At 30.1% G+C, this 26,364-nt stretch overlaps 1 protein-coding gene across 1 annotated transcript in view; it reads left to right on the forward strand.

The window, feature by feature from the left end:
- The first annotated feature begins 313 nt into the window (after positions 1-313).
- Positions 314-26,364, forward strand: part of LOC143048859 (uncharacterized) — a 39,551-nt gene continuing 13,500 nt past the window's right edge. The window contains exons 1-9 of the mRNA XM_076222731.1: positions 314-723; positions 2,617-2,688; positions 9,942-10,013; positions 10,526-10,597; positions 12,265-12,402; positions 15,809-15,952; positions 17,838-17,981; positions 19,700-19,771; positions 22,275-22,346. Of these exons, the coding sequence (XP_076078846.1) occupies positions 539-723; positions 2,617-2,688; positions 9,942-10,013; positions 10,526-10,597; positions 12,265-12,402; positions 15,809-15,952; positions 17,838-17,981; positions 19,700-19,771; positions 22,275-22,346 (971 nt within the window). The 5' untranslated portion in view covers positions 314-538. The remainder of the gene's footprint in view (positions 724-2,616; positions 2,689-9,941; positions 10,014-10,525; positions 10,598-12,264; positions 12,403-15,808; positions 15,953-17,837; positions 17,982-19,699; positions 19,772-22,274; positions 22,347-26,364) is intronic.

Genomic DNA, 26,364 nt, shown 5'->3' on the forward strand with positions numbered 1-26,364 from the left:
TAAAATAGTCTACTTCACAATCATCCGAAAAGTTCTTCATTTAACCGTCACTTATTAATGTACCTGTCATTTATAATTAATGTTTCAGACGTGTTAATTATTTAATAACTTGTTAACTGTTTGGTGATTTGTACATGTTATGTAATGGAGAAGTGTGAACTCAAGTATCATCAGTAAAGATATTATATTTAATAAATTACGACACTAAGGAAATTATTTTGTCTTCTTTTTAACAGAAAATTCATGTTGCACAGTAGAAAAGTTTGTATGTCAATAAACGGACCACGTGAACCCATTAACCAATCACAAATCCGGTACCATTTGACTCTCGTACGTGGGAGGTGATATCCAGTACACAACTAGAAGCGGGTACCTTGTTGTGAACTGATTATTTTAATGTGTTGCACATAATTTGCAGTGATAATGTAACAAGGAACATCAAAACAAACATGTCTATTTTTCATCCTGTGGACCTAACTTAGCGTTGATCGCACAGATCAACGTTTATTTGTGTAGGGCATTCGTGCCCTGAACCAATATGGCGATTGTGTATTTATTTTATTTGTGTATCATAGTAAATTTAGGTGGATTTACAGAAATCAGAACGCTAGCAGAGAATTTGAGATGTCCATCACAGTGTTCATGTCTTGGAAATTTCGTTGATTGCTCTCGGCAAGGTTTAATCGCTGTTCCAAAGGATCTGCCGATCTGGGTTACACGATTGTAAGTATATACCCCCCTTTTTTCTAAAAGTTTACCAGTAACCTCGTTGAAAAACATAAACTTCATTTGATACAAAAATGACACAATTTGAATATTTAAGGGGAATAATGAAAGTATTGGTAAATTAGTTCTAAGTTATGATTGAATAAGACAAAAATACAATAGAATCAAACAAGGGTTGAATTTCGTGTATAGATAGGTTATTGGCCTTGTTTATATGAATAGACTTGGTGTTGTGTACACAATTTGAATACCCCAATGTTTACTCTAGACCTTCAAAGTAATGTCCTTCTTTGAATTTATTAGTGACATTCAGTTTAATTGTAACTCAATATAGATGCATACATTTCAGTGTTTACTTGTTTACATATTATTGTTAACCCTTAAATGGATGAATAAAACATTGACAGTATTGGAAACATGTGACATACAATAATAACATGTGAATACAGTTATTCTGTAATAACAATATTTTTCTATTCATACTAAAAAAACTATGTTTATTTTGGGTCTCCTGTAGTTGGTGATTGCAATACTGGTATAAAAATTTTGTACCAGTAATGTAACTTTTTAAAATAAAAACAGCAATACTGGTACATTACTGATATACCAGTATTGTAGTTGTATTGTTGACTATACTTTAAGGTGTATGATGAAAACCGAATTTTAAGCAAAATTAAAATTTTGAAAGAAATATATCTGTTATGATGAACTTACTATTGTATCAATAAGAGCTTAATTGGTTTAGCCATTGGAAATCTTTTGATATTTTTTTTATTTATTCAGTCTTAAATTCCTTCACTTACAGAGCTTTCATATACATAATACTATATAAAATACAAGTACAAAATTAATAAATACCATATACATGAACATAGTTATTTTTTTTTTTTGTAAAGAGAAAATTGATCAGTATGCAGTCCCTGTCATGCCAGTATTTAAATTGGACCTTTCCATATACATTGTACATGTAGTTCATGCTCATTTTTTTGGTCAAAGAGAAAACTATATCATTATTCAGTCCTTAACCCTTGCCATATTCTTGCTGTGGCTGCTTACTTGTGTTTCATACATTGTACCATCCTTGTTTTTCATACCATTTATTATAAAAGTATACACAATGTACCATGATGTGAGAATCTTTATATTGGCTTGTGTTAATTTTAAAAATTGAAAGGATTGACTAAAACAGAATTTCAAACAATTTTTTTTAATAAACTTTTATTTGGCAGTTTTCAAATTGTTCCAATAATTTTTCAATATTTACTAGTTCAATGAATAAATACATTGGTACATGTCATTTGTGTATGTTTTTATCATACATTTATGTACAAAAAATGTACTAACAGTCTTGCAATTGCTTTGAAAGGAGGAGGAATTTTAATATCTTGGTTTAAAAAATAAGAGATTTTCCTATAATTGAGTTTTCCATAGACTTCTTGTAGAGTTGACCCCTAGATTTAATACTCTTAATATAATTGTATTTTGTAAAAGAGGTTTCTATATTTGTTTCTATTTTTTATCAAGCCTATAATACATTTACATGTATGGATTCATATTCAAGTTTTAAAAGATAAAGTATTAGTTATTTTCAGAAGAACATCTTCATTAATTTGTGACATTTAAAATTGGAATACGCTAAATTCAGAAATTTTTGTGTGTATTTATTATTGCAATTTTTTAAGAAAGGACAAAAATGTGAGTTAAATTATTGCGATTTAAAATAAATCTCCATACAAATCTATGTTAAAATTTCAGCTATCAGAATGCAAGTTCTTATTATCGCGATTCTCACCCAGTCACATTATTCCCATTAATAAAAAATTATTTGAAGTTCGATTTGTTCTGAAATGTTTTATAAGTTTGATTGATATATATCTTTTTTTTTTGCAGAGAAGTACAATATAATGCCATATCAGAATTAAGAAGTGAAGATTTTAGAGGACTGAAGAACCTAACCCTTCTGTAAGTTTACATACATGTACAATTTTGTACCCTGAGAGGCTTGATTTTACAATTTCATATGTTTTTTGCTTTGAGAAAAGTTCTGTTTATGTAACAAATAAACATTTCAAAAAGAGAAGTATATTTTGTAACTGTTATAAATTATAGTTAGTTGTCAGGAAAGGTACATATATTTTCAAGTTCTCAGAATCTACATGTATCAATCTGCAATGGCTTTATTATGCAAGGCAGCAAACATGTATATCCATTGGAAAGAAAACTTTGCTTATGATATACATGTACATATACATGTCAAGGCTCCGTGTCAAAGGCAGTACCTTGACCTATAATGGTTTACTTTTATGAATTGTTACTTGAATGGAGAGATGTCTCATTGGCACTCATATCACATATTCCTACAGTGTATATCTACATGTATGCCTATTTACCATATTTACACTATATATACTCCATCAAGACAACAAGGACAGTGATTTACAGCAACACTGCAAAGATCCGTTTTGCTCAATCTTATTTAGAAATAAAAAAAATATGAAAGTAGGTGTACATGTACATATGAATAGATTTACAATGCCATAATACATTAAATGATTGAATACTATGTGAAAGTGTCATAGATTATCAGTTTGTCTCAGCAGAAAAAGAAGTTTGTATTATAAGTTTAAATGTTCCCATTATGTTAGACATAATTGATATTGATCATATTAATAGGTTATTTGAAGAAAGTGCATTTTTTTTTCGACGAGGCATAATACAGCTACATGTATAATTATATTACTATGTTGACATGTACAAATGCATTTGATTTTATGAAATTTTATTAAACTTAGAAACAGTGACTAATGGCTACCTAAGTAGACATTTCGCTTTAATGGTCAATTATTCTTAGTACGTACTTATTAGAAAAATATTAGAAAAAATCATTTATCTTATTACTGATGACATAAAAATCCGATCTTTTCCTTAAATGAATGAATTTTATGTTTCTGTTTTAGAGTAATAAGTGACATTCAATTTGTTTCCTTTTATTTTAATGGGTAAATTATACCTCAGTTAAGAAAAAAACATTTATGATAATAATGATTATGTTTTAGATTCTGGAGTATTTTCAAAATTAATATATTTTCTAAGTAAATGCAGATGAAAATCAGCCAATTTGCTCTTTGTAATTTAATTCCAGTTTGAATTTCACTAAAGAAAAACTATTGATATCTTAACATTTGTAAAAAAAAATATATCTTAAAGTAGACGTGAACACCTGAAAGAAACAGCTGAAAGAATAAATTCCTTACTGTAAAAATAAACGGCCAAACTGCATTGAGCAGTTCATAGATGTTTTCAATGTAATGGTAATAAAATTCATTTTGTTCTCTTTTGAAAGCATGCAGTTTACTTGATTTGATAAAAGAGCATAAAACAAAAATAAAATGGAATTGAAGCATTTCAACAGGTTTTAATGTAATCACTACTGCTTAAATTCTCATATATTACATTTTACATTCCATAAAACTGATTTTGATGAAAAAATGATGATCTAATGTTATTTCTATGGCTAACAATAATATCCTATATTTCATTGTATACAATGTATTTGCCAGTATTGTAAAGTAAAAAACACGGTAAAATAACATACACCAAGCCCAAACAAAATGCAAATTTAAAATCATTGCTTTTACATAAATCTTTCAAATTCTCTTTCCAAATTAATTTTTAAGCACATTCATGAGGAGCTTGTGGGAGCAACCATGGTAACGATGTTTTGTCAAGTACAACAATAGGGGGTGATATCAGTATAAATTGATAATTCACGAGATCTACATGATCTAGTGACATTAGCGTAAATGTATTATTCTCCCAAGTGTTGGCTATGTTTGGAAAATATATTCTGAAGATTTATAAAAAAAATATTGTTCACTTAATGTGCTAGCTTTCCTGTACTTTTAGAGAAGTAATTTGCAGATTGCTTTTTGAGGGATGAGAAAGTTTTCTCTTTATTAACTTTTCGGGATTGTTTATCATCAATTTTGTTTGTACAGGACACAATACTCAATACTCATGAGTACAAGATTTGTGTATGAAACACAAAATCCAGTATTGTGATGGGTTGAATTTTAAGACAAAAGTTGTACTCAAAATTTTTATGACTGCAAGGCCAAATTGTACTACTTTGTAAAAATCTTTGTTCTCTGAAAAGTATTTTTTAAAATATGCTACATTTGTTCGTAAATACACTAATTTTTGCTCCAAACATTCCTTTAGATATAGTATGATTTTTTAATTGTGATTGCATGTTAATCTACCATTTAATGGAAAACAGTAGACATTTTAATGTAAAATACCCCTTGTTAAGGTACAAAACTTGGCTATTCTGTGAAAGCTAACTGATAACCTTTGACCTTTGTGAACAATGAAATATCTAATAGAAGTTATATTACTAAATTAGCTTAAAAATTGGAGATGCTTCAGTGCATCATTCACAAAAGTTTCATTGGTTTTGCTTCAGTCAAAAACTTGACCCTCAAGTTTTGAAAGATTCATTAAAATTTTGACACAAATATAATTCTAACAGGTTGCTTTATAGATATTTGAAGATTTTGCATGATTTACATTTTTTTTTAATTAATTCACAAAGCAATTTCTGCAATGATAAATTACACGTACATGTCTTGGCATAAATAGTTATAATAGCAATTTTTGGGGGACAATGGCTAAGTTAGTTTTTGAATACTGATTTATCTTTTCTTTTTCTAGCTAATTAATATTGTTATATTGATTATTTTACAAATTTAAAAACGAAAAAGTTTGAGAAATGGATGATTTATATATTGAAACTTCTGTATAAAGTTTTGTTATATTATGATGGGCATGCTTGTGAATAATTTACAATACACATTTACTTTGACAAGAAACTCCTTAACCAGGTGTTCGTAGGTATCCTGGTCATTTCTTAAGGATCACCTGTGTATAGACTTGAATTCAAATCCCCTACTAAACATATTTATGATCTTGTATAAAGTAATATTTAAATAGTAAATGTGAATATTTGAATTGGTTATAACACCATAGGGATATCTTAAAACTGGCAACTTACATAAAGATATATATATTGTAAAGTCTTTTTCCAAAATAAAATTGCTTGAGTGATAAAATTAGTTGAAAAGTTAATATGCATTTTGGATGCATTTGTTAACTGTAACATTATAATGCTTATGTTTCACAGTGTATATACAAATGTATATATATATACTTATTTCTTTTGGCTATTTGCTTTTTACTTGGACACATGTATCATTTTCAGTTCATATACAGATCAAATGTCTTGTACATGTATGGTGACCAAGGTCATTTTATAATAAAATATGAGAATCCAATACCCAGTCTGTAAAGCTACATGAGTATTTTAAATAACTTTCACACCTTGGGTGTAAAAGAAATAAGCTTTAAATAAGGTTAGTCATTGTAGAAAGCTGGGAGGTTAAGAGGGGATTATAGGTATTGTGTGGAGATCTGTCAATCACCAGGTTTACTTAAAATGACCACTCAAACTGACATCTCAATATTTTCTTTTGCTAATTGGATCACTAGCTAGTCCTGACATGTGAAAAGAAACAATTTCCAAATGCCTGACAAAAGGATGGTTGAAAATCAGTTTCTTTAACAAATGTGTATTTTCCATGTACAAGTGCAATTTCATATACAAGTAAACAGCCTCTACATAAGGAAATGTTTCTTATATAGATCTTTAATTAGGCTTGCAAGAAAACATGGTCTACGATCACAGGGGTTCTTCATAACAAATTCTGAGTGTAGCTGCACTTTAATTAATTACCAGTTTTTATGACCTGTGTATGGGGGAGGGGAGGCATTAAGTTTTATGTTCCAAAATTGGTATCTGTTCTAATAATTTTAGTTTGCCTCACTCTTCATGACCTTATGTTATAGAACTTATACTCAATGTTAATTAAGAACAAATTAGGGGGCTAAGGTAAAATCCAAAGAAATAATTGGTCTGATAGGTTCAGTTCCTGGCTGTATACTTAATTAAGAAAACAAATGAGAGGGCTAGGATAAAATCCAAAGAAATAACTGGTCTGATAGGTTCAGTCCCTTTCAATATACATGTACTGAACAGGACAAATGAGAAGGCTAGGATAAGACCCAAAGAAAAAACTGGTCTGAAAGGTTCAGTCCCTTTCAATATACATGTACTGAACAGGACAAATGAGAAGGCTAGGATAAGACCCAAAGAAAAAACTGGTCTGAAAGGTTCAGTCCCTTTCAATATACATGTACTGAACAGGACAAATGAGAAGGCTAGGATAAGACCCAAAGAAAAAACTGGTCTGAAAGGTTCAGTCCCTTTCAATATACATGTACTGAACAGGACAAATGAGAAGGCTAGGATAAGATCCAAAGAAATAACTGGTCTGAAGTGGTGACCAGTCCCTTCCAGTATACAGAACAGATAAGGGGTCCAGGGTAAGATCCAATGGTATAAAATCATCTGAGGTAGAACATACTTTAATGAAGATGACATCCACCTCAGCTCACCAGAGAAATGCAATGTGAACAATTGCTCAGTTTTGACAATTGAACAGATCTACAAATGCCTGGTTTTAGCGATTGCAGATTTTGTATTGTAAATTTTCCCATTTAATTTAAATGTTCAATGGGAATTAGATAACTGTTATTGTATATATACATATATGGCTTATTATTTATTCTAAACTCTTTTACTACAGTGTACATGTACAAGTTTACAGAAATAAATTACTTCATAATGATAATCTGAAAGTAACTTGTGTAGCCAGTGTGTCTCCTAAAGTGTGACCAAGGATATCACAAACTCATGATGGAAAAATAACCTTATTTAAAAATTAACTTTTTTCTTTTCATTTCTAGATAGGTTCCTTTGAAGATGTTATGAATGAATTTCATTGTTATGACAACTTATTGAAATCAAATTGTAATAAAATGTGTAATTTCCACCAGATAGGTATTTGACTAAATTTGACCAATATGTGCCTTTCAAGATAGTATTAGGGAAAAAATGTGGGAAATGGTAATTTGATTGGATAAAAGAAATTACAATGTTAACAAAAGTTATTTTCAAAGGGTGAAGGTAAAGCTAGATACTTTGGTTCTGAGATTTGTAATATATTTTCATATATTTTATTGAAGACATGGCTGACAGTTTTGAATCTTTGTTTCTTAACAAACATAATTTATACAGTAGAATAATAGAAAAAGAACCTAGTTATAGTGTAGGAAAACCCTGGTTTAAAATAGAATTCATTTTAAATGCAACTTTTCAGTTATTTTTTTGAACTGGTTACAAATTGTTATTTGTTACAGTATTATCTCACGGTCACTGATTTTGTTTAGTGGAGGGTGGGTTTTTACGTCTATAGTTACATATAAAATCTTAAAGTTTTGTTTCATTCATTGTTACGACCTTTATTAAATTACAAGTCTGTGTAGCCAAAAGTAACAAAAAAGTCATTACAAGTACGAAAAATGTATTAACTCATAGGGTACAGTCGAGAATTACGTGTATCTTATATAAAGGGGACATCACTGTTCCCAGACAGCATCTGCAAGAAATCAAATTGACGTAGGTGATAGTTAAACACGATTTATGATGAAATGACTTTTGAAGTTGTTTTTATATTGTTTGATTTTAGTTATGGCCAAATGTACATGAATACTTGATCAGTTCCAAATTGTAGGGTTTGCATTTGTCAGGATAAATTTTTGTAGAAGATTTACGATTAATTTGATAGGGCTTGATTGTTTATTTGGGATCAAGTTTTTAAAAAGAGGCAGATTGAATTCTTTGATGCGACCATTTTTAGTGGCGAGTTTTCATGACAATGTCTATTTATGTTAATTTAGTTTAAAAAGTCATGATTTGTGATTCAGTACATTTTTTATTGGAAATGAGATCCCATTCAAATGCAGAAATGATTTAACCCAATACTGTTGGAAACATTAAAGAAAATAAAATACAAATTGAGTATCCTTTACAAAGTGTATCAGTTTCCTTTAATTATATGTATAGAAGTATATCTTAACACTTTGTAGAGAAACTATAAAGAATACTTTACAAGATGGAGTAGAATTAAATCGAACCCCTGGCAGTGAAACACTTTTAAGCTGAAATTAAGGTTTTTGAGAAAAAATGTATGACAAATTCATAATGGTATACGTGGGAGCTATATTGCGATCACCTTTTGCGTCCACCCAATAGTTGTTTTATCCATTCATTTGTTCAATTTTTATTTGTCACTGATGTCAAATTCCTGTATCCTACTTCTAGCTGCCCTAATTGCACATGTAATATCCCATGTCCCACCGTGTTTTGTTTCCCTTTTTCACTCTAAATTATTTGACTTTCACATGTGGGAGCTATATTGCGATCACCCTTTGCGTTCACCCAATAGTTGTTTTATCCATTCATTTGTTCAATTTTTATTTGTCACTGATGTCAAACTCCCGTATCCTACTTCTAGCTGCCATAACTGCACATGTAATATCCCATGTCCCGCCGTGTTTCGTTTCCCATTTTCACTCTAAATTATTTAACTTTCACATGTCATGCTAAAAAAAATCAGCCAATTCCCCGTTATGCTTAGACACCAATGAGACCCACTATGAATTCATATTTGGCCAGCAGCTTAGCAGTGATGAGTAATGTGGTCTTTTCTGTTTTTTTAGAACTAAGAACTATCTTGAAGTATATAAAAGATTTGTGGTATGGTCGATGTAACCATCAAACACAGGATGTATTGGGCAAATGATTGGAGTGCTGTTCTCTCAAGGTCACAAACTAGGTTCACAATTGAATATCCCACAAGTTGCCACAACCAAATACACAAAATCATGCCTGGCTTATTATATTTAGAAAAACTTAGTTATAATTGGTATGGCTATAATTGCAAAGAGGTTGCCATTACTTTGTTTGAGTTGGGGTATTTTTTTGATGGATGATGAGTGTTCCTGTACCTTTAGTATAAGCTGTATTACTAGAATGTACCAAGCATTAGTCTTCCTCATCAATCAAATATCAGTAGCAATTGTCAATAATGTATTTAGACAGTATATTATAAGAATAGAATTAGAAAGAGTACTTTGTAATTATATATTTTAGAAATAAAGAAAAAATATATCAGGATCAACAAAAAGGGCTGTTAATGAACACAGACAAATGATTGGTGCAAACAAAACAATTTCATACCTTTTGTCTATTTCAGGGATGTCAGTAACAATGAAATCAAATTTCTAAATGGTTCGGTCCTTGAGCATCTTTCTGGTCTACAACAGTTGTAAGTATTTATATACCATACTCATCCATATAGGATTAATGTCTTTAGATTAACCAAAGTAGAATGATGGTTGCTTTGAAGGTAAATATCACTGCAAATTATCAGGAATAACAAATGTTACATACTTCAAGTCAAAATCAGCTATTTAAACACCAATATAGGGGGTTGGAGGGGGATCATGGCAAAACAGAGACTTAGTTTGCAAGAAAGAATGCAAATGCAACCCTGGTGTGAGGAACATCAGTGAGTAGACTAATTTGTTTTACTATTTACATTTATGTATGTCCATATGTCCTCGCTTTGTAATTTCAATCATACCAGTGACTGGACATTTATATGATACTTTTAAGAAAGTCTTCAGCTTAAAATGTCATTTTGTACCTCCTATTTCAATTTTTAATGGTTTTTTTTGTCATGAACATGGACTTGCAACAATCTTGTCTGCAAATGTTTTGATATTTTAGCACTTCATGCTATATATAATATAATATATTAATCATTTTTATCTTCAGAAAATTAAACCACAATAAATTGACAGAGTTTCCAAAGTTGATAGCATTGCCATCTCTTTTATCCATAGAAGCGTAAGTACTCTTATTTCATTCAGTCAGTAAAAGTGGCCAGCCAGCTTCAAAACTTTATTTCTCTCAGTATATTATGTTTTCATTCTTTGAAAAAAATCACTGAAAATGCATTCTGTCTGTCAACGTAGGGAATAAGTTCTATGAGACTGATTCCTTTATATAGCACTAATTGGTTTTGGTTCTATCATTACTTTGAACATTGTGTTTTGATATATTTCAAAAAGAAAAATCCTAGATTATATGTTGATATGTATGAATTATACACTTATTTCAAAATCCGTCATATTTATATGGTGATGAAAGTTTCTTTAACATCGATTCATTTCAACATGGATATTAAAAAATTCTTTGATTTATTAATCATAACATGTTATTTTTCAATGAACTGCAGCCAAGTAATAAATCTAAATTCATTTTTAATAAAAACTTTCTTTGAAACATTTTATTTTGCATGTCCAATAAAACCTAGTTGAAAGATTGTCATAATTTTTAGGAGATATTTAAATTTTTTATAGAAGAAACTTGACACAGTTTGAAGTGTCTTGTAAATTTCAACAAATCTTTTGTTGTCACTGTTTCATGGACGATGTTTGAATATTGATGACCTCTCCAACCTATGCAAGCGTTATAAGGGTAGATTTATCTACAAAGATCTGCTTTATCGCAACTCTACCTGCAAAATGGATCAGGTCCAATAAAAAATGTGACAAGATTAATATGTTATACTATTGGTAGGGTCACGCTATACCCCTTCAAGTATTAGGCAATTACTCAAACGGTAGTCAGGATATTTTGGGAGAACTTAGCTACCCAAAAATGTCCTGCGGAAAACTAAATATTGCTCCCCTATTAATAATCTTTTTTTATGACAATTATCAAATTTGTATTTTGTGTATAATTTATTAATCATAGTCTTCAGAGCTGCGTTTGATGTATGAGGATATCAAAGCTGGACTTGGTTTCAGATGATTTTGTTTTCAAATATGTAGGGTTATTGGAATTATTTTTGTCCATCAAAATTTATGATTACATCACTTGAAAAAATCTGTTTCACATTTTAGCATGTGCATGGGTAAAATTTATTTCCAACTAGGACAGATTCTTTGGTCTTTTTTTAAGAAATAATTTTTGTTTACATTGCCTTTCAAAACGCTTCATTCCGCTTCATGAATGAAACGCCATATTAATAGATTAAATGCATGTACATGCATCACAACAATATCTCTCCATGTTGGCTTGTACTGTATATAATTGTTAAAGAATTTATTTGCTACAGGTAATTCAAAGCTGATAGTTTGTAAGATTCAAATAATCGACAGTCAAATGATTGAAATAAAGGTGACAAATACGAGATAACAGTATCAAATATGTTTAGGTTTATCTCAACAAACTTGTGAAAACTACCACCATGTATAGTTTTGATTAAATTTTTATATTGATAAAATGCTGTGATTTGAACTAGACATATCCCGCATAGAAGATGTTAAAAAGATGACAGTTTTGCTATAAGGGGAAGATAACTAATATAAGTGGGCTGATGAATTTTGTTTTAACTAGGAACAAATTGAATTTGTTTATTTGAGAAAAGATATTAAACCAACAGAAAAAAAAAAGAATTTGCATAAGGGAACACTAATAAACTAATAGTTGTTTTACTTTTTTTTCAGGAATCATAATCGAATAACATTTATAGCCCAGGAATTCTGCTTGCAAATGCCACAGTTAAAGGCAATAGAAATGAACAACAATTATATTACTGATATTTCTCCTGGTGTATTTCCTGTCAATAATGTTATTCACAAAATGTAAGTTATTTACGAAATATTTGTCAGCTCTGGTAGCCTAAAGAATTTTACTTAGCTGATTCTGTCATTGAAAAAAAATTGTTGATATTATTAAAAGACAAGTTCAATGTCATTTATGCTGTAGATAACAAAATTGCTTATTTTTACTTGACTTTTTACTTGAAATCAAAACATTATTTATGTTTACTTGAATTCTGGTTAAACAATGACCATTGATGAGCAATTCTGTTCCATTGAGTACAAAATGTTTCGATTCATAATCTATTTTCCCCTCATTTCTTTTGAATTGTTTTGTCCATAAATTAAAAAAAGCGTAACCTAGAATTGTTAGACCACATTGAATCACATGCCATGTCTATCAGCACTATCCAATACTTCATCAAATTTAATTACCACACCAGTTTATCAAATAATATAAGAGGTGTTATGTAATTTTGGAATTTGTTAAAAATTGTTTATAAAGTGATGGGTGAGATAATAAATTTGATAGTAGATGATATGTTTGTGGAGACTAAAACAGGCTCATGGAGCCTTGAGCCTGCCCTTTTGGGTGGATTTCATTTGGTTTTTATTGTCTGTAAAAATTGACAAGAGCATTCAGTTTGTTCCAACAGCTAAAAACAATGACATTATAGGAATTGAAAGGTTATATTGCATTTTCACTCTAGACTTTTAGGCTACAGAGATTTTCTTGTCTGTGTTAGAATCTAGTTGCATGTTCCATATTGTTTATTTATCTAATAAATCGGTAAAGATCAGTTGGTAAAAGTAATACATTCCATTCACCTTCTTGTTAAACTGCTAGCAATGAAAGGAGCCATGCTAAAACTTGCAATCCAATAGGGAACCCATTCATTTGAATAAAATTAATATTGTTTACCATTTTTACCCTGGTTAAGTGGAACTTAAAACTGTGAAACATTGGACATGTACAATGGAAATTGACAGGAGAGATTTATATTTGTCAAATTATTACACATTCTTTGGTCATAAATATCAATTAGATGCTGGTCAAATATAGCCTTAATGTCTGGAAGACAAATTTATGAGTTGGTATCTGTAATTTGTGTTGTTTGATGCAAATGAGGACAAAAGCTTGGCTCTGTCCATTACATCAGTGAGACACATATAAAGGTTCTTATCATGTTAGTTGTGTAGTTTAAACTTTCAATAAAAAACTCTCACAATCAATTTGATCGTACAAATCTATTTCTTTAGTCATTGTTTATCCCTTGGTTGTAAAAGCAGTGACTTGTACTTTATTTAAAGTGCTATACATGTCAAATATCTTTATATTAAAAAAATGTTTATAATGATATTGATTACCTAGCCAGTTAACTTTATTGGATTTGAAAACAATAACTTGGCACTGAAAAGTGAAAATGAAAACATTAGGTTGAAGTAAAAGAAGTTTTTGGAAACAGGAACACAAAGGTGCTTCAAAGGAATTGAGACATCTTTGAGAGTATATACACATGTAGCACACATGTCATAACATTTTTTACCTCATTAAGCAATTATAAGCTAAAGATATAGTCTTTGTTATTGTCAATGTGGTTCACAAATGTCAATAAAGTCTAAATTATGAATTTAAAATTATAAAATATGCAGTATTTGTAACATTTTTTGGAAATTAAATAGTTGACTTCTTAATAAAAGTTTGGAATGAAAGTTATAGATCAAGAAAAGTTTGGTCTTGACATAAGAACGATTTAACCAGAAATTGAGTTTTAAGATTTAAATTTATTAGTTATTGTTTTATTTGAACCTGACACCTGTGTTTAAATCAATGTATGTAGGATTGAAAAAGGGGTCAATGTACCTGTTGAACACCTGTCCATTATTAAGAGGTAAATCCTCGTATTCTAGTTACTATTGGTCATGTTCAATCTACCTACAATTTATTTGTATTTTATTTCTGTTTTAAATCCTAATGCTATCATTGAAAGAATAGAAGCTGTGCATGGTCTAAAAATTTATAATTGTAGCTCAGATTTAGAAATTTGATCCGTCCTATCAACTTGAAGAAACATTTTTCATTTGCCTGAGTAAGCATGGGAGATATACATAGCAGTATTAGTTTCAGGGTTTAGACACAAGGCTAGCTAAGTACCTGACAGAAAGCCATTACAGAATGTGTTTTCAATACCCCAACCATCTTCTCAAGTTGTACTTGCATGCTCAACAGACCTTTGTTTGTTAACAGGGGAAGCTATGTTAGAATGGGAACATTTAACAATTTAAATGGATTATTTTAATGTTCAAGATTCTTATCAGAACATATAAGATTCTAATCACAAAAGTTCAGCTACAAGTTTTTGTTAAACAAGTATAAAAAAAACTTTAAATTTAGATATGCAGTGATAGAAGTTTAGGAATTATCTTTTTCTCAATAGAATTAAAGTCTCCTAACAATACAATATGCATTTAAAAGGTGTCTAGGTCAATAGGACAATATGTAAAAGCTATCATTATTTGTCAGCAGTTGTATATGATTAGGGACTTGTTGGTTTAAATGTATAAGTCTTTGCTGAAGTTGCTTTATTGTGCAAGTCATTGTTTTTATATTATAACTAATTGTATGTAAGTATGTTATAAGTGTCTATGCTCATTGATGAAGTAGAGAAATGCAAGTCATGCATAATTAAGGTCCTATTTCTTTACACCCAAATCAGCATATTATTAAGTAATCAGATGTCAAATATAATATTTGTAAAGTATACAAACGTAAAATACCGGAGAAAGTTGACAAAAAGAGTTAGATGACACAATACAGACAGTTGATGCAAGTTTTTTTTCTGTAGTCTACAACAGAAAAGAAAGGATACATTTTATATGAGTGGTATTAAATTTAAACAGACATAATACTCATGCAAGGCATCTGGATCAGATAACTACCTATAGAGGTCTATTTAGAATTTTGCTTGCATTTTCACTGTACTTGCACTTATTCACAGTTGAGATTAAGCTGGGTCCCATGTATGTTTTTGATAAGATTATAATTATTGTTCCAATTCTTTCTTAGACACTGGTCTCCCCAACAATAACAATTCCCTATGATTCTCATGGCTATGTACGTACATATGCACACATTAAGTATGAAAAAATTGGGTTTTATTTTTGAAGCAGTTCATTCAATTATATATACTCTTTTTACACGCTTAAGGTTTGTCAATTTGAATTATGGTATAATACAAGTATGATCAACAATTTGTTTGGTCCTAAACTTAAAAGATTTGGCTCCAAAATATTTGTACATTTATACTGAGGAATAGCATGAATTGTACATACATTATATTATTTGAAAACAGCTGTGGCAGTGTACTGGACATTTAGTGTTGTTTACTTTGTTGTATATAGGTTTATTATCTTAACTAACTATTTTATTTTAAATTTGTATTTTCAGAAACCTGAACAATAACAGATTAGAAACTCTAGAATCTGGTTGCCTTGACAACTTGACATCTATAGAAGTTCTAAAGATGAACAAGAACAGAATAGACAGAATACCAAAAAAATTGTTTGACAAATTAACACAGCTGAAAACTCTGTAAGTGATGGCTGTTTTATCTGGTATTTCCTACCATTTTCTTTTTATTATTTTAATTATACTTAGAGTGTTACACAATATTATAGTTAGATTACTATAGATAAAAACATTGACATATTAAAGATTGAATAGTTAATTTAAACATTCACCTTTTTAGAAAAATATTTTTAGGTTAAAGCTAATGGCTACTTACAGTTACAAACAATCACTGAAATATAGCAATGATCTTTTAGAACTTGACTTAACTATATCAATTTCTAGGGGTTGGGTAGTTTTTAGTAAACAAATAACAATTAATTTGTCCATTTTGATGACAGATCCAAACATTGTCTACTGCAGGACTACTTTAAGGGGGTAAATGTATATTGCAGGATTGTGATAAGCACCTAGTTATTAATGGCTTTTGTCTACGTTTATGGGAACATTAAATATAATGGAAATTGTTGTTAAGTGTTTCAGTGGGAAATCCTGTCAATTTCACCATTTCTGCTTTATACTTGCTAGTGATGCATCACTCTTTTATAGCCAGACTTTATTTGCAAATAATTGTTTTCAACTACCTTGTTATAATGGTAAATGTATATTTTTTCAATGATGCATTTCCTAGAAAGGTTGAGACTAATTAATATCATGATGTAACAACCATTGTTTTGAGTCATTATGTAATTAATGTGGACTTATCACTATCAGAATGTATTAAATAGAAGACCATTTATTTTTTGTGACCACACTAACAATGTCTTTTTCTATGGAAAATAAAGAGAGGAACACAAGTATCTATTGATTTTGTCTCTAAAATTTATAAGATGAAATCTAAGATAATATTTTACATTTTTTTTGGCACTTTAGAGAAAATAAAACACATTATTAGAAATGTTCATATGAAATAGTATTATTGCTAGTTTAAATATATTTTCATCTTCACATTTTCTGCTTTGTCCTGAAATGTCTGAAATAATTGCACCAACAACAAAATACTATGAATACAGGTCCAATAAGCAATTTATTCTCGATAATTAGGGCCCCGCCAAAGGCGGGTCGCCCTATAGTGATCAGTCTGTCCGTCCGTCCGTAACACTTTGTGTCCGCTCCATATCTAGAGAACCATTATGATTTCATACTTTATACTTTACATGTTTATTAACCACCACCAGAGGGCGTGTCATGATGTATGTACAACTTCCTAGGTCAAAGGTCAAGGTAAAAAAACTTTGGTTTCAGTTGACAACCCTGTGTCCTGTGGTGAAGATCGTGTCCGCTCTATATCTTGAGAACCGTTATGATTTCAAAGTTTATACTTGACATGTATATGAACCAACACCAGAGGGTGTGTCATAATTTATGAACGACTGCCTAGGGCAAAGTTCAAGGTCAAAAACTTTGGTTTCAGTTGACAACCCCATGTCCTATGGTAAAGATCGTGTCCGCTCTATATCTTGAGAACCGTTATCATTTCAAAGTTTATACTTGACATGTTTATAAACCAACACCAAAGGGTGTGTCATAATTTATTTACAACTTCCTAGGTCAAAGGTCAAGGTCAAAAACTTTGATTTCAGTTGACAAACCCATGTCTTATGGTAAAGATACAATTTTTTAATGCACATTATTCACAGCGGGGCCCACAGAGATGGCTCCCATCTCAATGATATCTAGTTAAACTTAAGTTTTAACATGTTTAATATTGGTTGTTTGAATTCTTTTACTATTATGTTCTATTCAAAAACTGACCAGTCAGGACTTAGAAGCTTCCAGTTTTTGTATCAACTTTATTCTGTAGGTTTTGGAATTTGACATTTTTTTGTTTAAATCTTCATTGACATAATATTTCAATATGAATAATGTATATGTATGTAATAATTAATGATAAAAAAACTATTTCCAGGGAAATAACCAAGAACAGACTGTCAAGGTTAGACGGAATGTCTTTCAAGAATTTAATTTATCTTCAAACGCTGAAACTTAGAAAAAATACAATATCAACAATGAATGATGCCACTTTCTTTGGATTAAAAGAACTGAATACCTTGTAAGTATCTCAAATAGAAATGTAATTTGACTTCCTAATGTTCTAATTTTAGAATGATTGGTCATTTGCTGTAAGGGCTGTTTCCAAATTGATTGTGGTGGGGGGAAGGGAGGCCCTCAAATTAATAATGGGTGATGGCATTTCTCAAATTTGTTATTTATATTATGGGTTGTTTGGGACTATTAAAAGGCAACTCATGCCCCCCTCTTAAATTCCATTCAGGAACAGCCATTATTGCTTGTCAAATTCAGTGAAGAGTAACTTTTGCTTTTAAGGCTGTCTAGTATGTATAAAAGATATGTGGGTATATCTTAGAAACTCTGTGTGTTCTATGATAAAGACAGCCTGCAAACACCTGGTCAGAACATTTTCTTGTTTAAATTTGTAAAATTAAAGATAAACAGATTGGGAATATTTTGTTAGTAGCTGGGTTTCCATCTGATATTTATGCTTGTGATAATGTTTCAAGCTAATTATAGTGTCAGATAGAATATTTTTTACACCTTACTGAGGCTGTGTTTTTACAATCTGATGGAGGTCTTTAGTAAGGGGGTCCTCAATCGGTCCCATCATAAAGGTGTAGGCCAAGTACATGAAGTAAGCAAGATACCATGATATCATACTACTTCTGTCAAACCAAGCAGATATATACATATTGCAGTAATGCACCATATATTTTTGATGTAGTAACATAGTGTAACAGGAGTTGGAAAGAAAGAAAGATTTGTCATGATTATCTGAGGTATAATTTGTCCTTAATCCCTTGTTCACTGTGCAAGATATCCTAAAATGTAAATTATATTGGAAATATCATACAGAAAAAATCCTTAATCTGAATGTTTGTTTCAATGTCTTAATAAATGATTTATTACTAAAAATTGAAACGTGTGATTGAGAAGTATTATATTTACCAAATATTTTCTTTATTACAAAAACTTTCTAAACCCTGACGCAAAAAGTTAGGAAAACATGGATAAACAATGAAGTTTTTATCAGTGATAACTGCTGTAAAATTCTCATTGTAATCAATCTCACTTAAACATTTGTTATAATATCTTCACCTTCTGTTTTTGAAACGGTCATTAGCAACTTAAGTAGATTTGCAGGTTGGAAAGTTTTGGTTTCTATCAGTATTCAGGTATAGGGTATCCTAGTCAGCTACTTTGTGAACCATTTGTTTTGCTAATTATCCTTCATATGATCCTTAGTGTACGTAAGATACACCCTGCTACAATCCGAATCTCTCATTTGATTTCTAAAATAAACCTCACTTACAGAAGTTAGAATCATTATGTAGCAGGAGGTATAGTCATTCCGATCCCTGACCAGTCTCTCATAGGAATTCATTACTGCTTATGCAGGTGCTGCAAAAATAGTTGTATTAATATATATTATGTAAATATTTAGATAATTTCTTCTTCTTTAAATGAATTTGTTATTTCACTCTAATATGAAATAACAAAAACAATAGAACATTTTCATAAGACAATGATGATAGATAAAGAAATCAGAATAAACATTGTTAATGTTTTATATTTGGGACAACATCATTATAATTTTAAGTTCAAATGATTCCATATAATGTAATATGGGTACTGATGATGTCATCAAAGACTCCATCTTTTATAGAAAAGATTTATTATTGGTCAGGTCTTCATTTTTGTTGTTTTGTTCATAACTAAATGAATTAATTGTTATAAATCATTTTTACTTTCCAGACAACTGGACCACAACAATATTACCACTGTTTCCAGTAAATGGCTGTATGATTTGAAGTCTCTTAAAGAAATGTAAGTTTTTCAATATTCAGATAGAATAGATAACAAAACAAAAATACAAAAAAGGGAGGGATTTGTAGAGAGCAGAAAATGGATTAATCATTTTACATGTACTAAGTAAGTTTTGCCCTAGAAAACAAACTGCTACAGTTCATTCTGAGGTCATGTTCTCGCTACAAAAAAAGGATATAAATGTACTGAAATTTTATGAAAAAATATGCTGAGATTTGAGTTAAAATTCAATTCCCAATTTTTGACAGTGTGTGTTGTAGCACTATAGATGTATAACTTCATTTTGAACTAGAACCCTTAGGAACTTTACATCTTTCACATTTGAATGGCATATAAGGTTTTGTGAAATTGTAAAGAATAATTCAGTCAAATCACTGTGCATCTATAACCTGTTTTAATGATAGAATAAGTGATTAATTGTCCTCTCTGTTGGATATTGTTTTGTAATGTGCCAGATGTAACCAGTAGGAGCAATCCAACAAACATTTATGTGACAAAATCTCAATTTCCCACTTATGCAAAGTCACATGTCTGTTATTGTTTACAAATTGGAGCCCTGTTACAGCAAGGTTATGCTAATCAGGACCAATTTTTTGGCACAGTAGGTGACTAAGGTAGAAAATGAATGTTGTTAAAAGTGAATATTAAGTATCGTGATCCTTGGCTTTGTACCGATCTTCAAAAGGTCAAATGTTACTTCTTATTGGAAAAAGTTAATCACAGTTAAAAAAAGAAATCGTAATAAAAGAAAATGTTGCTATGTTTCTTTTGATATTTGCATGATTGAATTTTGATTAGATATTTTTACCAGGGATAGTGTTATTTTCACTTAAAACATTGTATTGTATAAGGATTCAACAATTTGCAAATTTCTTTTATTAATCTTTGGAATGAATATTGTCTTCATGTATTTGATTGTAAGTTTTGAAGCCCCACCTAACTTCTTTTTAGCAGTAAATAGTTGCCAGTTTTGACTGAAAACCATTCTGAATGAAGAGCAAGATTAACCAGAATACTGAATTTCAATCCAATGCACATTTATGTTAATGGGAGTAATTCAATTCCAATTATTAGATGCTTGTCCTAAATGTGCTTTAAATATTTGCCACTGGATTGTCAATATTAATTTTAAAATAGGTTGTCTTGAATATGTATGAAATAACTGCCCCTAGACATTAATGATTAAGCAGGCAAACAATCAATTGATTTATAAAAAGGCAAATTTTGTCATGATCTTATGTTTTTTCTATATTAACCAGAACTTCACATTTTAATTTACTTTCTCATGCTAATAACTTGTACAGCTTGAATGGTCATAATAAAAATGATTGAATTTGGACAGTCTAAAGGTTAACTGTACTGCCCATTTGAAGTGAACCCTGTCGATAACATTCTAGAAGTAAATTGAATTTCTTATAAGATGTGTTATACATATGTCTTTTAACACTTATGGGAGAAATCACTAATTCTTTTTCAATGAAATTTCATCTGTCAGTCACCTGAATATACTTCATAGATGAGAGAGTTCGAATGAATAAGCTTTGAACAATCAAGCTAGGATTTTTTTTTCATTCCTTTCTATAGTTGAGAAATATCTTATGCTTCACTAACCTGTTCATCTAGTGAAAGCTGATGATAATACGCTAGCCATATGCAGATGCATGGTCTAAAGAAAGAGTTGATAAATTGGGTTGTGGTGATTAGAAATTTCAATTGAAATATATTGCTTACGACATAAATGTATAAAAAAAGAAGATGTGGTATGATTGGTAGTATGGAAGATTTGTATTGTGGAAGATTGTGTTGTTAATTGTTTACGATGTTGAAAATAAAATGATAAGCTGTCTTCTCATGCTTCAGTCACATTAAGTGTGTGTTTGGTCATCCTGTTTCAAAAGAACCTTTATAGAATGGACTTGTTAATTAATTCATTCCCTTTTTAGTCATCACGAACACCAAGATTTAAGTTTCTCGGGTGATTTGGCAAACATTAAAATTTTATGTTTATGACTTCTACTTTGACTTCTGAATTCATAATTTAAAAAAAAAACTTCATGTAATTTTGTTCCTTTTTATGTGATTATGAAAGTGTGAAGATATTTTGTAATTTATCATGCTATTTTTATTTATGATCAAATTACTTGCACCATTTCATATATTTTGAAAGGTAATGAAAGAAATCATCTTTCACATTCAAACCATCTGTATTCTGCTAGACTACCATTAAACTTAAATTATTGGAATGCTTAAATTATTTATTGAAAATTAGATAATTGACTTTGGATTGAAAGAAAAAAAGAAATGAAGTAAAATTTCAATAGTACACCCTTGTTGGTCATGACAGATGATAAAAGTACTAAAATATTGAAACAGATGACAGTATGAAAGTTGCTTGGAATGTTTATGTTTTAGAAAAAGATGTGATTGTTTCTCTCAAAATTTTGAGTGTTTGTAAGAAGTTTTTATTTCAGAAAACATGACCAGCTTTGTATTTTTATTTCAGCTCTCTCCATCACAATAAGATAACCAAAATTGAAGCTAACAGTTGGCAGTACTGCCCAAAGCTGGTTAAACTGTAAGTACACAATTGCTATCAGCCAACACAAATAAAAGATAATTTTTACCACCAATTTGCATTTCTTTCTTACATTAGTAAATCAAAATTGCTTAGTTTTATGGCCAATTATGTAAAAAATAATTATGTTTTTAAAATAAAAAAAAGTAGTTTAGATAGCATCCACCCTAGGATATTCTGGTTTGTGTAATATTGCTGCACATGACTGAAACTACTATCTGATACTTGGATGGAACATCTAATCAGAGAAAAACTCAAATAAATATAGAAATGCATAATGTGTGTAGAGGACAGGTGGAAATATTTAATTAACAGGTGTTTTGATAATTATTTCAAACCTTAATGTGCAATAAGATATACATATGGTAGGGCTGCCTAGATAAATGTTTGTATGATTATCGCCTCATGACTGGATAGGTCTGTTTTAATGTTGGGTTGCTGTTTCATTGAAATTTACCTGACATCTACAAAAACATGTATACCAGTTATTATTAGGATCAGTTCTCTGGACGAGTGGTTTGTTCCCATCCTTGAAGACAAACAAATTTGAAAAATTTAATGATACTGCAAATTCAGAAATTATTGAGATGTTTTCAATATTATAATTGCACAAATTGTGACAGTATCTGGTTTGCAATAATAAAACTCACATAGTTTCAGTAATGTTTTCATTTTTGTAACATTTTTCTATTGAAATAAGTGGATTTTGAATTTTTCAAAGGTCATGGATTTACATCAATAAATGCATTTATTAATTTCTGTATTTATGGTAACATGTATCAAAACCTTCTTCCTTTTTCAACATGTAAATGTATAAGAATGTTTCATGCTTTCATAAACTCAAATTGCTATGAAACTGTCAATAGCTTGGATCTGATTTGTATGATGTTATATCAGATTAAAACACATGTCGGCCTACAAAATTAACTTTAATGACAGCAACTTCAGCTGACTTATTTCAATAGTAAACTCAATAAATTAAGAAGGAATAACTTTCATTTCAATGCTAAATTGATAATTCTATTGTTAACAGAATTGATTTCTTATGAAATAACATTTGATAAGAGCTCTTTCTTTTATTCAGCTGTCAATAAAAATGTACCAGGTGTTTGAATTGGTGTGAAAATAGAACTTGTCATAATGAAAGAGTGCATTACTTTTACAATACACAAATTGATCTGTATCTATGCTGTTTATTCATGAAATGTAGTCTGTTTTGAATGAAAAATGGGAAATTCAATAGGAAATGAAAATGAAACATGTTCTTGGGTCAGATCATGTGTCATTATACCAACGCCTATTCCTCATCAGCAATATGAGTAACTTGTAAGAGGAGTAATGTCCCTTTTAACAACTTTATTTAGAAGTTAGATTCCATTTCTTGATGAATTCTGGCAATTAATATCTTCAGTTCTTTGTTGAACATTTTTGTATGGCATGTTCTGAGCCATTTGTGTGGTCATTAAATTCTAGCAGTTCTTTTTGAAGTCCTAACAACTCTTGAGTATTCAGTATGGATCAAATGATGTAGTTTCCTTATTTCTTCACTAAAGCATATGTTTATTTACAAGTTACAGCTGTATCTTGTGTGTAATACAAATTATACACTAAGACTTATTGATGGATACATGTCACACCAGAGCAAATCTGGCTTCAAATTCACTAGATTCGATAAAATAACATTACAGACTTAAACCATATGTTTTTTGGGGATAATTAGATATTATAGAGTAGAATATTTGGACAATATCCAGGGGTTGTCTTATTATCAGGTGTTAATTGCTTATTATATAGAAAAGATGGTGGTAAAAGTCCCCATCATTATATATAAAGATTGTTTGTTTCATAAACCAGGCCTGGTTTCAAAGGGAAAAGGGAGTCTAAAACTTCTCCCTATAAATGCTAGTGATAAATTCTCCCATCTGGTCGTATTATGAATTTTACACTAAAGAAAATTTTACACTAAAGAAAATTAGAACTTGGAATGGTTGAACTTAATGGAGAAAAGTCAAAACATCTCGTTAAGGACTTCTAACTTCACTCCTAATCATCGAAAAGTAAAATTTCTAAACTAAACGAGAACTGAAGTTTTAGCATTGTGAAGATGTTTGTAAACTAGAAATTAATGTTTTGGTTTGTTGCAATAAATGTCAGGACATGATGAGTAAAAATTCAAAAATGAACATCTTTGATAACAAACTGATAACCATAGGTAAATTATTTTGAGAATATCATTTATTTGTTATTTGATATGCATGCAAAAATGTTTTATAATTTTTTGACCTCAAAAATGTTAACCTTATATCTGAAATTGTGTATTATTTATCAAAATTTACTCATATATTAGGATGGTAACTTATTTGACGGACTACCTTTAAAAACGAAAAAAAATCTTTTAATACATAGTTGTGGCTTATCATAATCTGTTTACTTAAATATTCATTATCACTAATGATATTAATTGTTCATAAGATATGGTTAATTTGTTAATTAGGTGTAATATATAAAAAGTGAGTTTGGTTGCCATATTATCTGTTAGTACTAATTAAAAACGTGCTTTGTCTGACAAACATACTTTCGTCAAGTGCTACATCATGTGTATAAATTCCAGCATATAACACCAAGGCATTTCATTGGTAGAAAGAATTGTGTATTTTTGTTTAATTAAAAAGCATTGTTATCTTACTTTTGATAGAGAAACAGAGGCTATCTTCTGAAAACATGTGTTCATTGAAGATTTTCCTAAAACTTTTCATGCACTGTTAACCTTCGTCCTTATTTCATTGAGGTTTTTATGATAATTTATTTTCTTTATTAAAACTGTAATGAAAATTTTGAGCTTAAATTTAAATTTGAATGTCATGGCCTTTGTTAGATATTTGAATGATAATGAAATAAAGTTTGGATAATACAAGGTTTTACTGTGACTTTATAATACACCCAACAAAGAGATACAATCAGTTATACCCACCTGTATATCTATAAAGATATGTTCCAGGTATGTTTCCTTTATTGACACACAGCCAATTAAACAGGTGTTATAAACATTCAAATTAAATCACAAATCTAATTTATCATATTTCAAATATTCAAATGATAAGTAAAGAGTTATCTTTCCTTAGGTTTGTACTGATAGTCATGCTTATAAAAGTCTTTCAAATGACTGTCTTTTGTTTTAATGGTACATGACATAAACATTTAGGTGAAGATTATTTTGGTTGGTTTTCTTTAACTCTAAAATAGACCCATTATAAGTTAAAAAAAAAATGCTTTGATTAGACCAAATGTTCAAATGAGATTCAGACAGAAGAAGGACTTCGACATCTGTCTTATAAAGACATATTTTACTTCCTACTGTAAAGTGTAACCAGAATATTATTGTTATTATGCTTTTTTCTTCTTATTCAACCTGCTTTCAAGGGGGTCTCATTGGGGGTTCTGATCCCGGATCCTGCTGACTGTTTTGTCAGATTCCTGTATCCCGCTTACACTTTATTCCTAAAACAGGCTATTATTTGAACTTGGAATTATTTTTAATTATGGAATTTGCATAATTTCTTGTGTTTAAAATTTTTGATAAATTCCATGTTTATTTGGTATTATAATCTTTTGAGCGGTTAAGAACACTTTCCATACAATGTTTTTTGGTTAGATAGTGTTGTGCGCGGCACAGTACATTCTATTGAAAGTATACTATTTTCTTCGTAATAGAAAGTGTTGTGCGCAGCACAGAACATTATAATACAGAATAAACATGGAATTTATTAAAAATTTCAATAACAAGAAATCAAGCAAATTCCATAATTAAAAATACTTCCAAGTTCAAATAATAGCCTGTTATAAGCAATTCTCATTTTTTTGTAATTTCCCGTGTCCTGCTAGACTTCATTTCCCGTTTTCACGGCACAAGAATTTGACTTTCACGTGTCACGCTTACAAAAAATCGGCAATCCCGTATCACGCTTAGACCCCACTGAGACCCACTTTCAATAACATTCCTCTAATCTTCTCGACTTAT

Source organism: Mytilus galloprovincialis, chromosome 1 (genome assembly GCF_965363235.1).
Source record: "Mytilus galloprovincialis chromosome 1, xbMytGall1.hap1.1, whole genome shotgun sequence".
Taxonomy (NCBI): domain Eukaryota; kingdom Metazoa; phylum Mollusca; class Bivalvia; order Mytilida; family Mytilidae; genus Mytilus; species Mytilus galloprovincialis.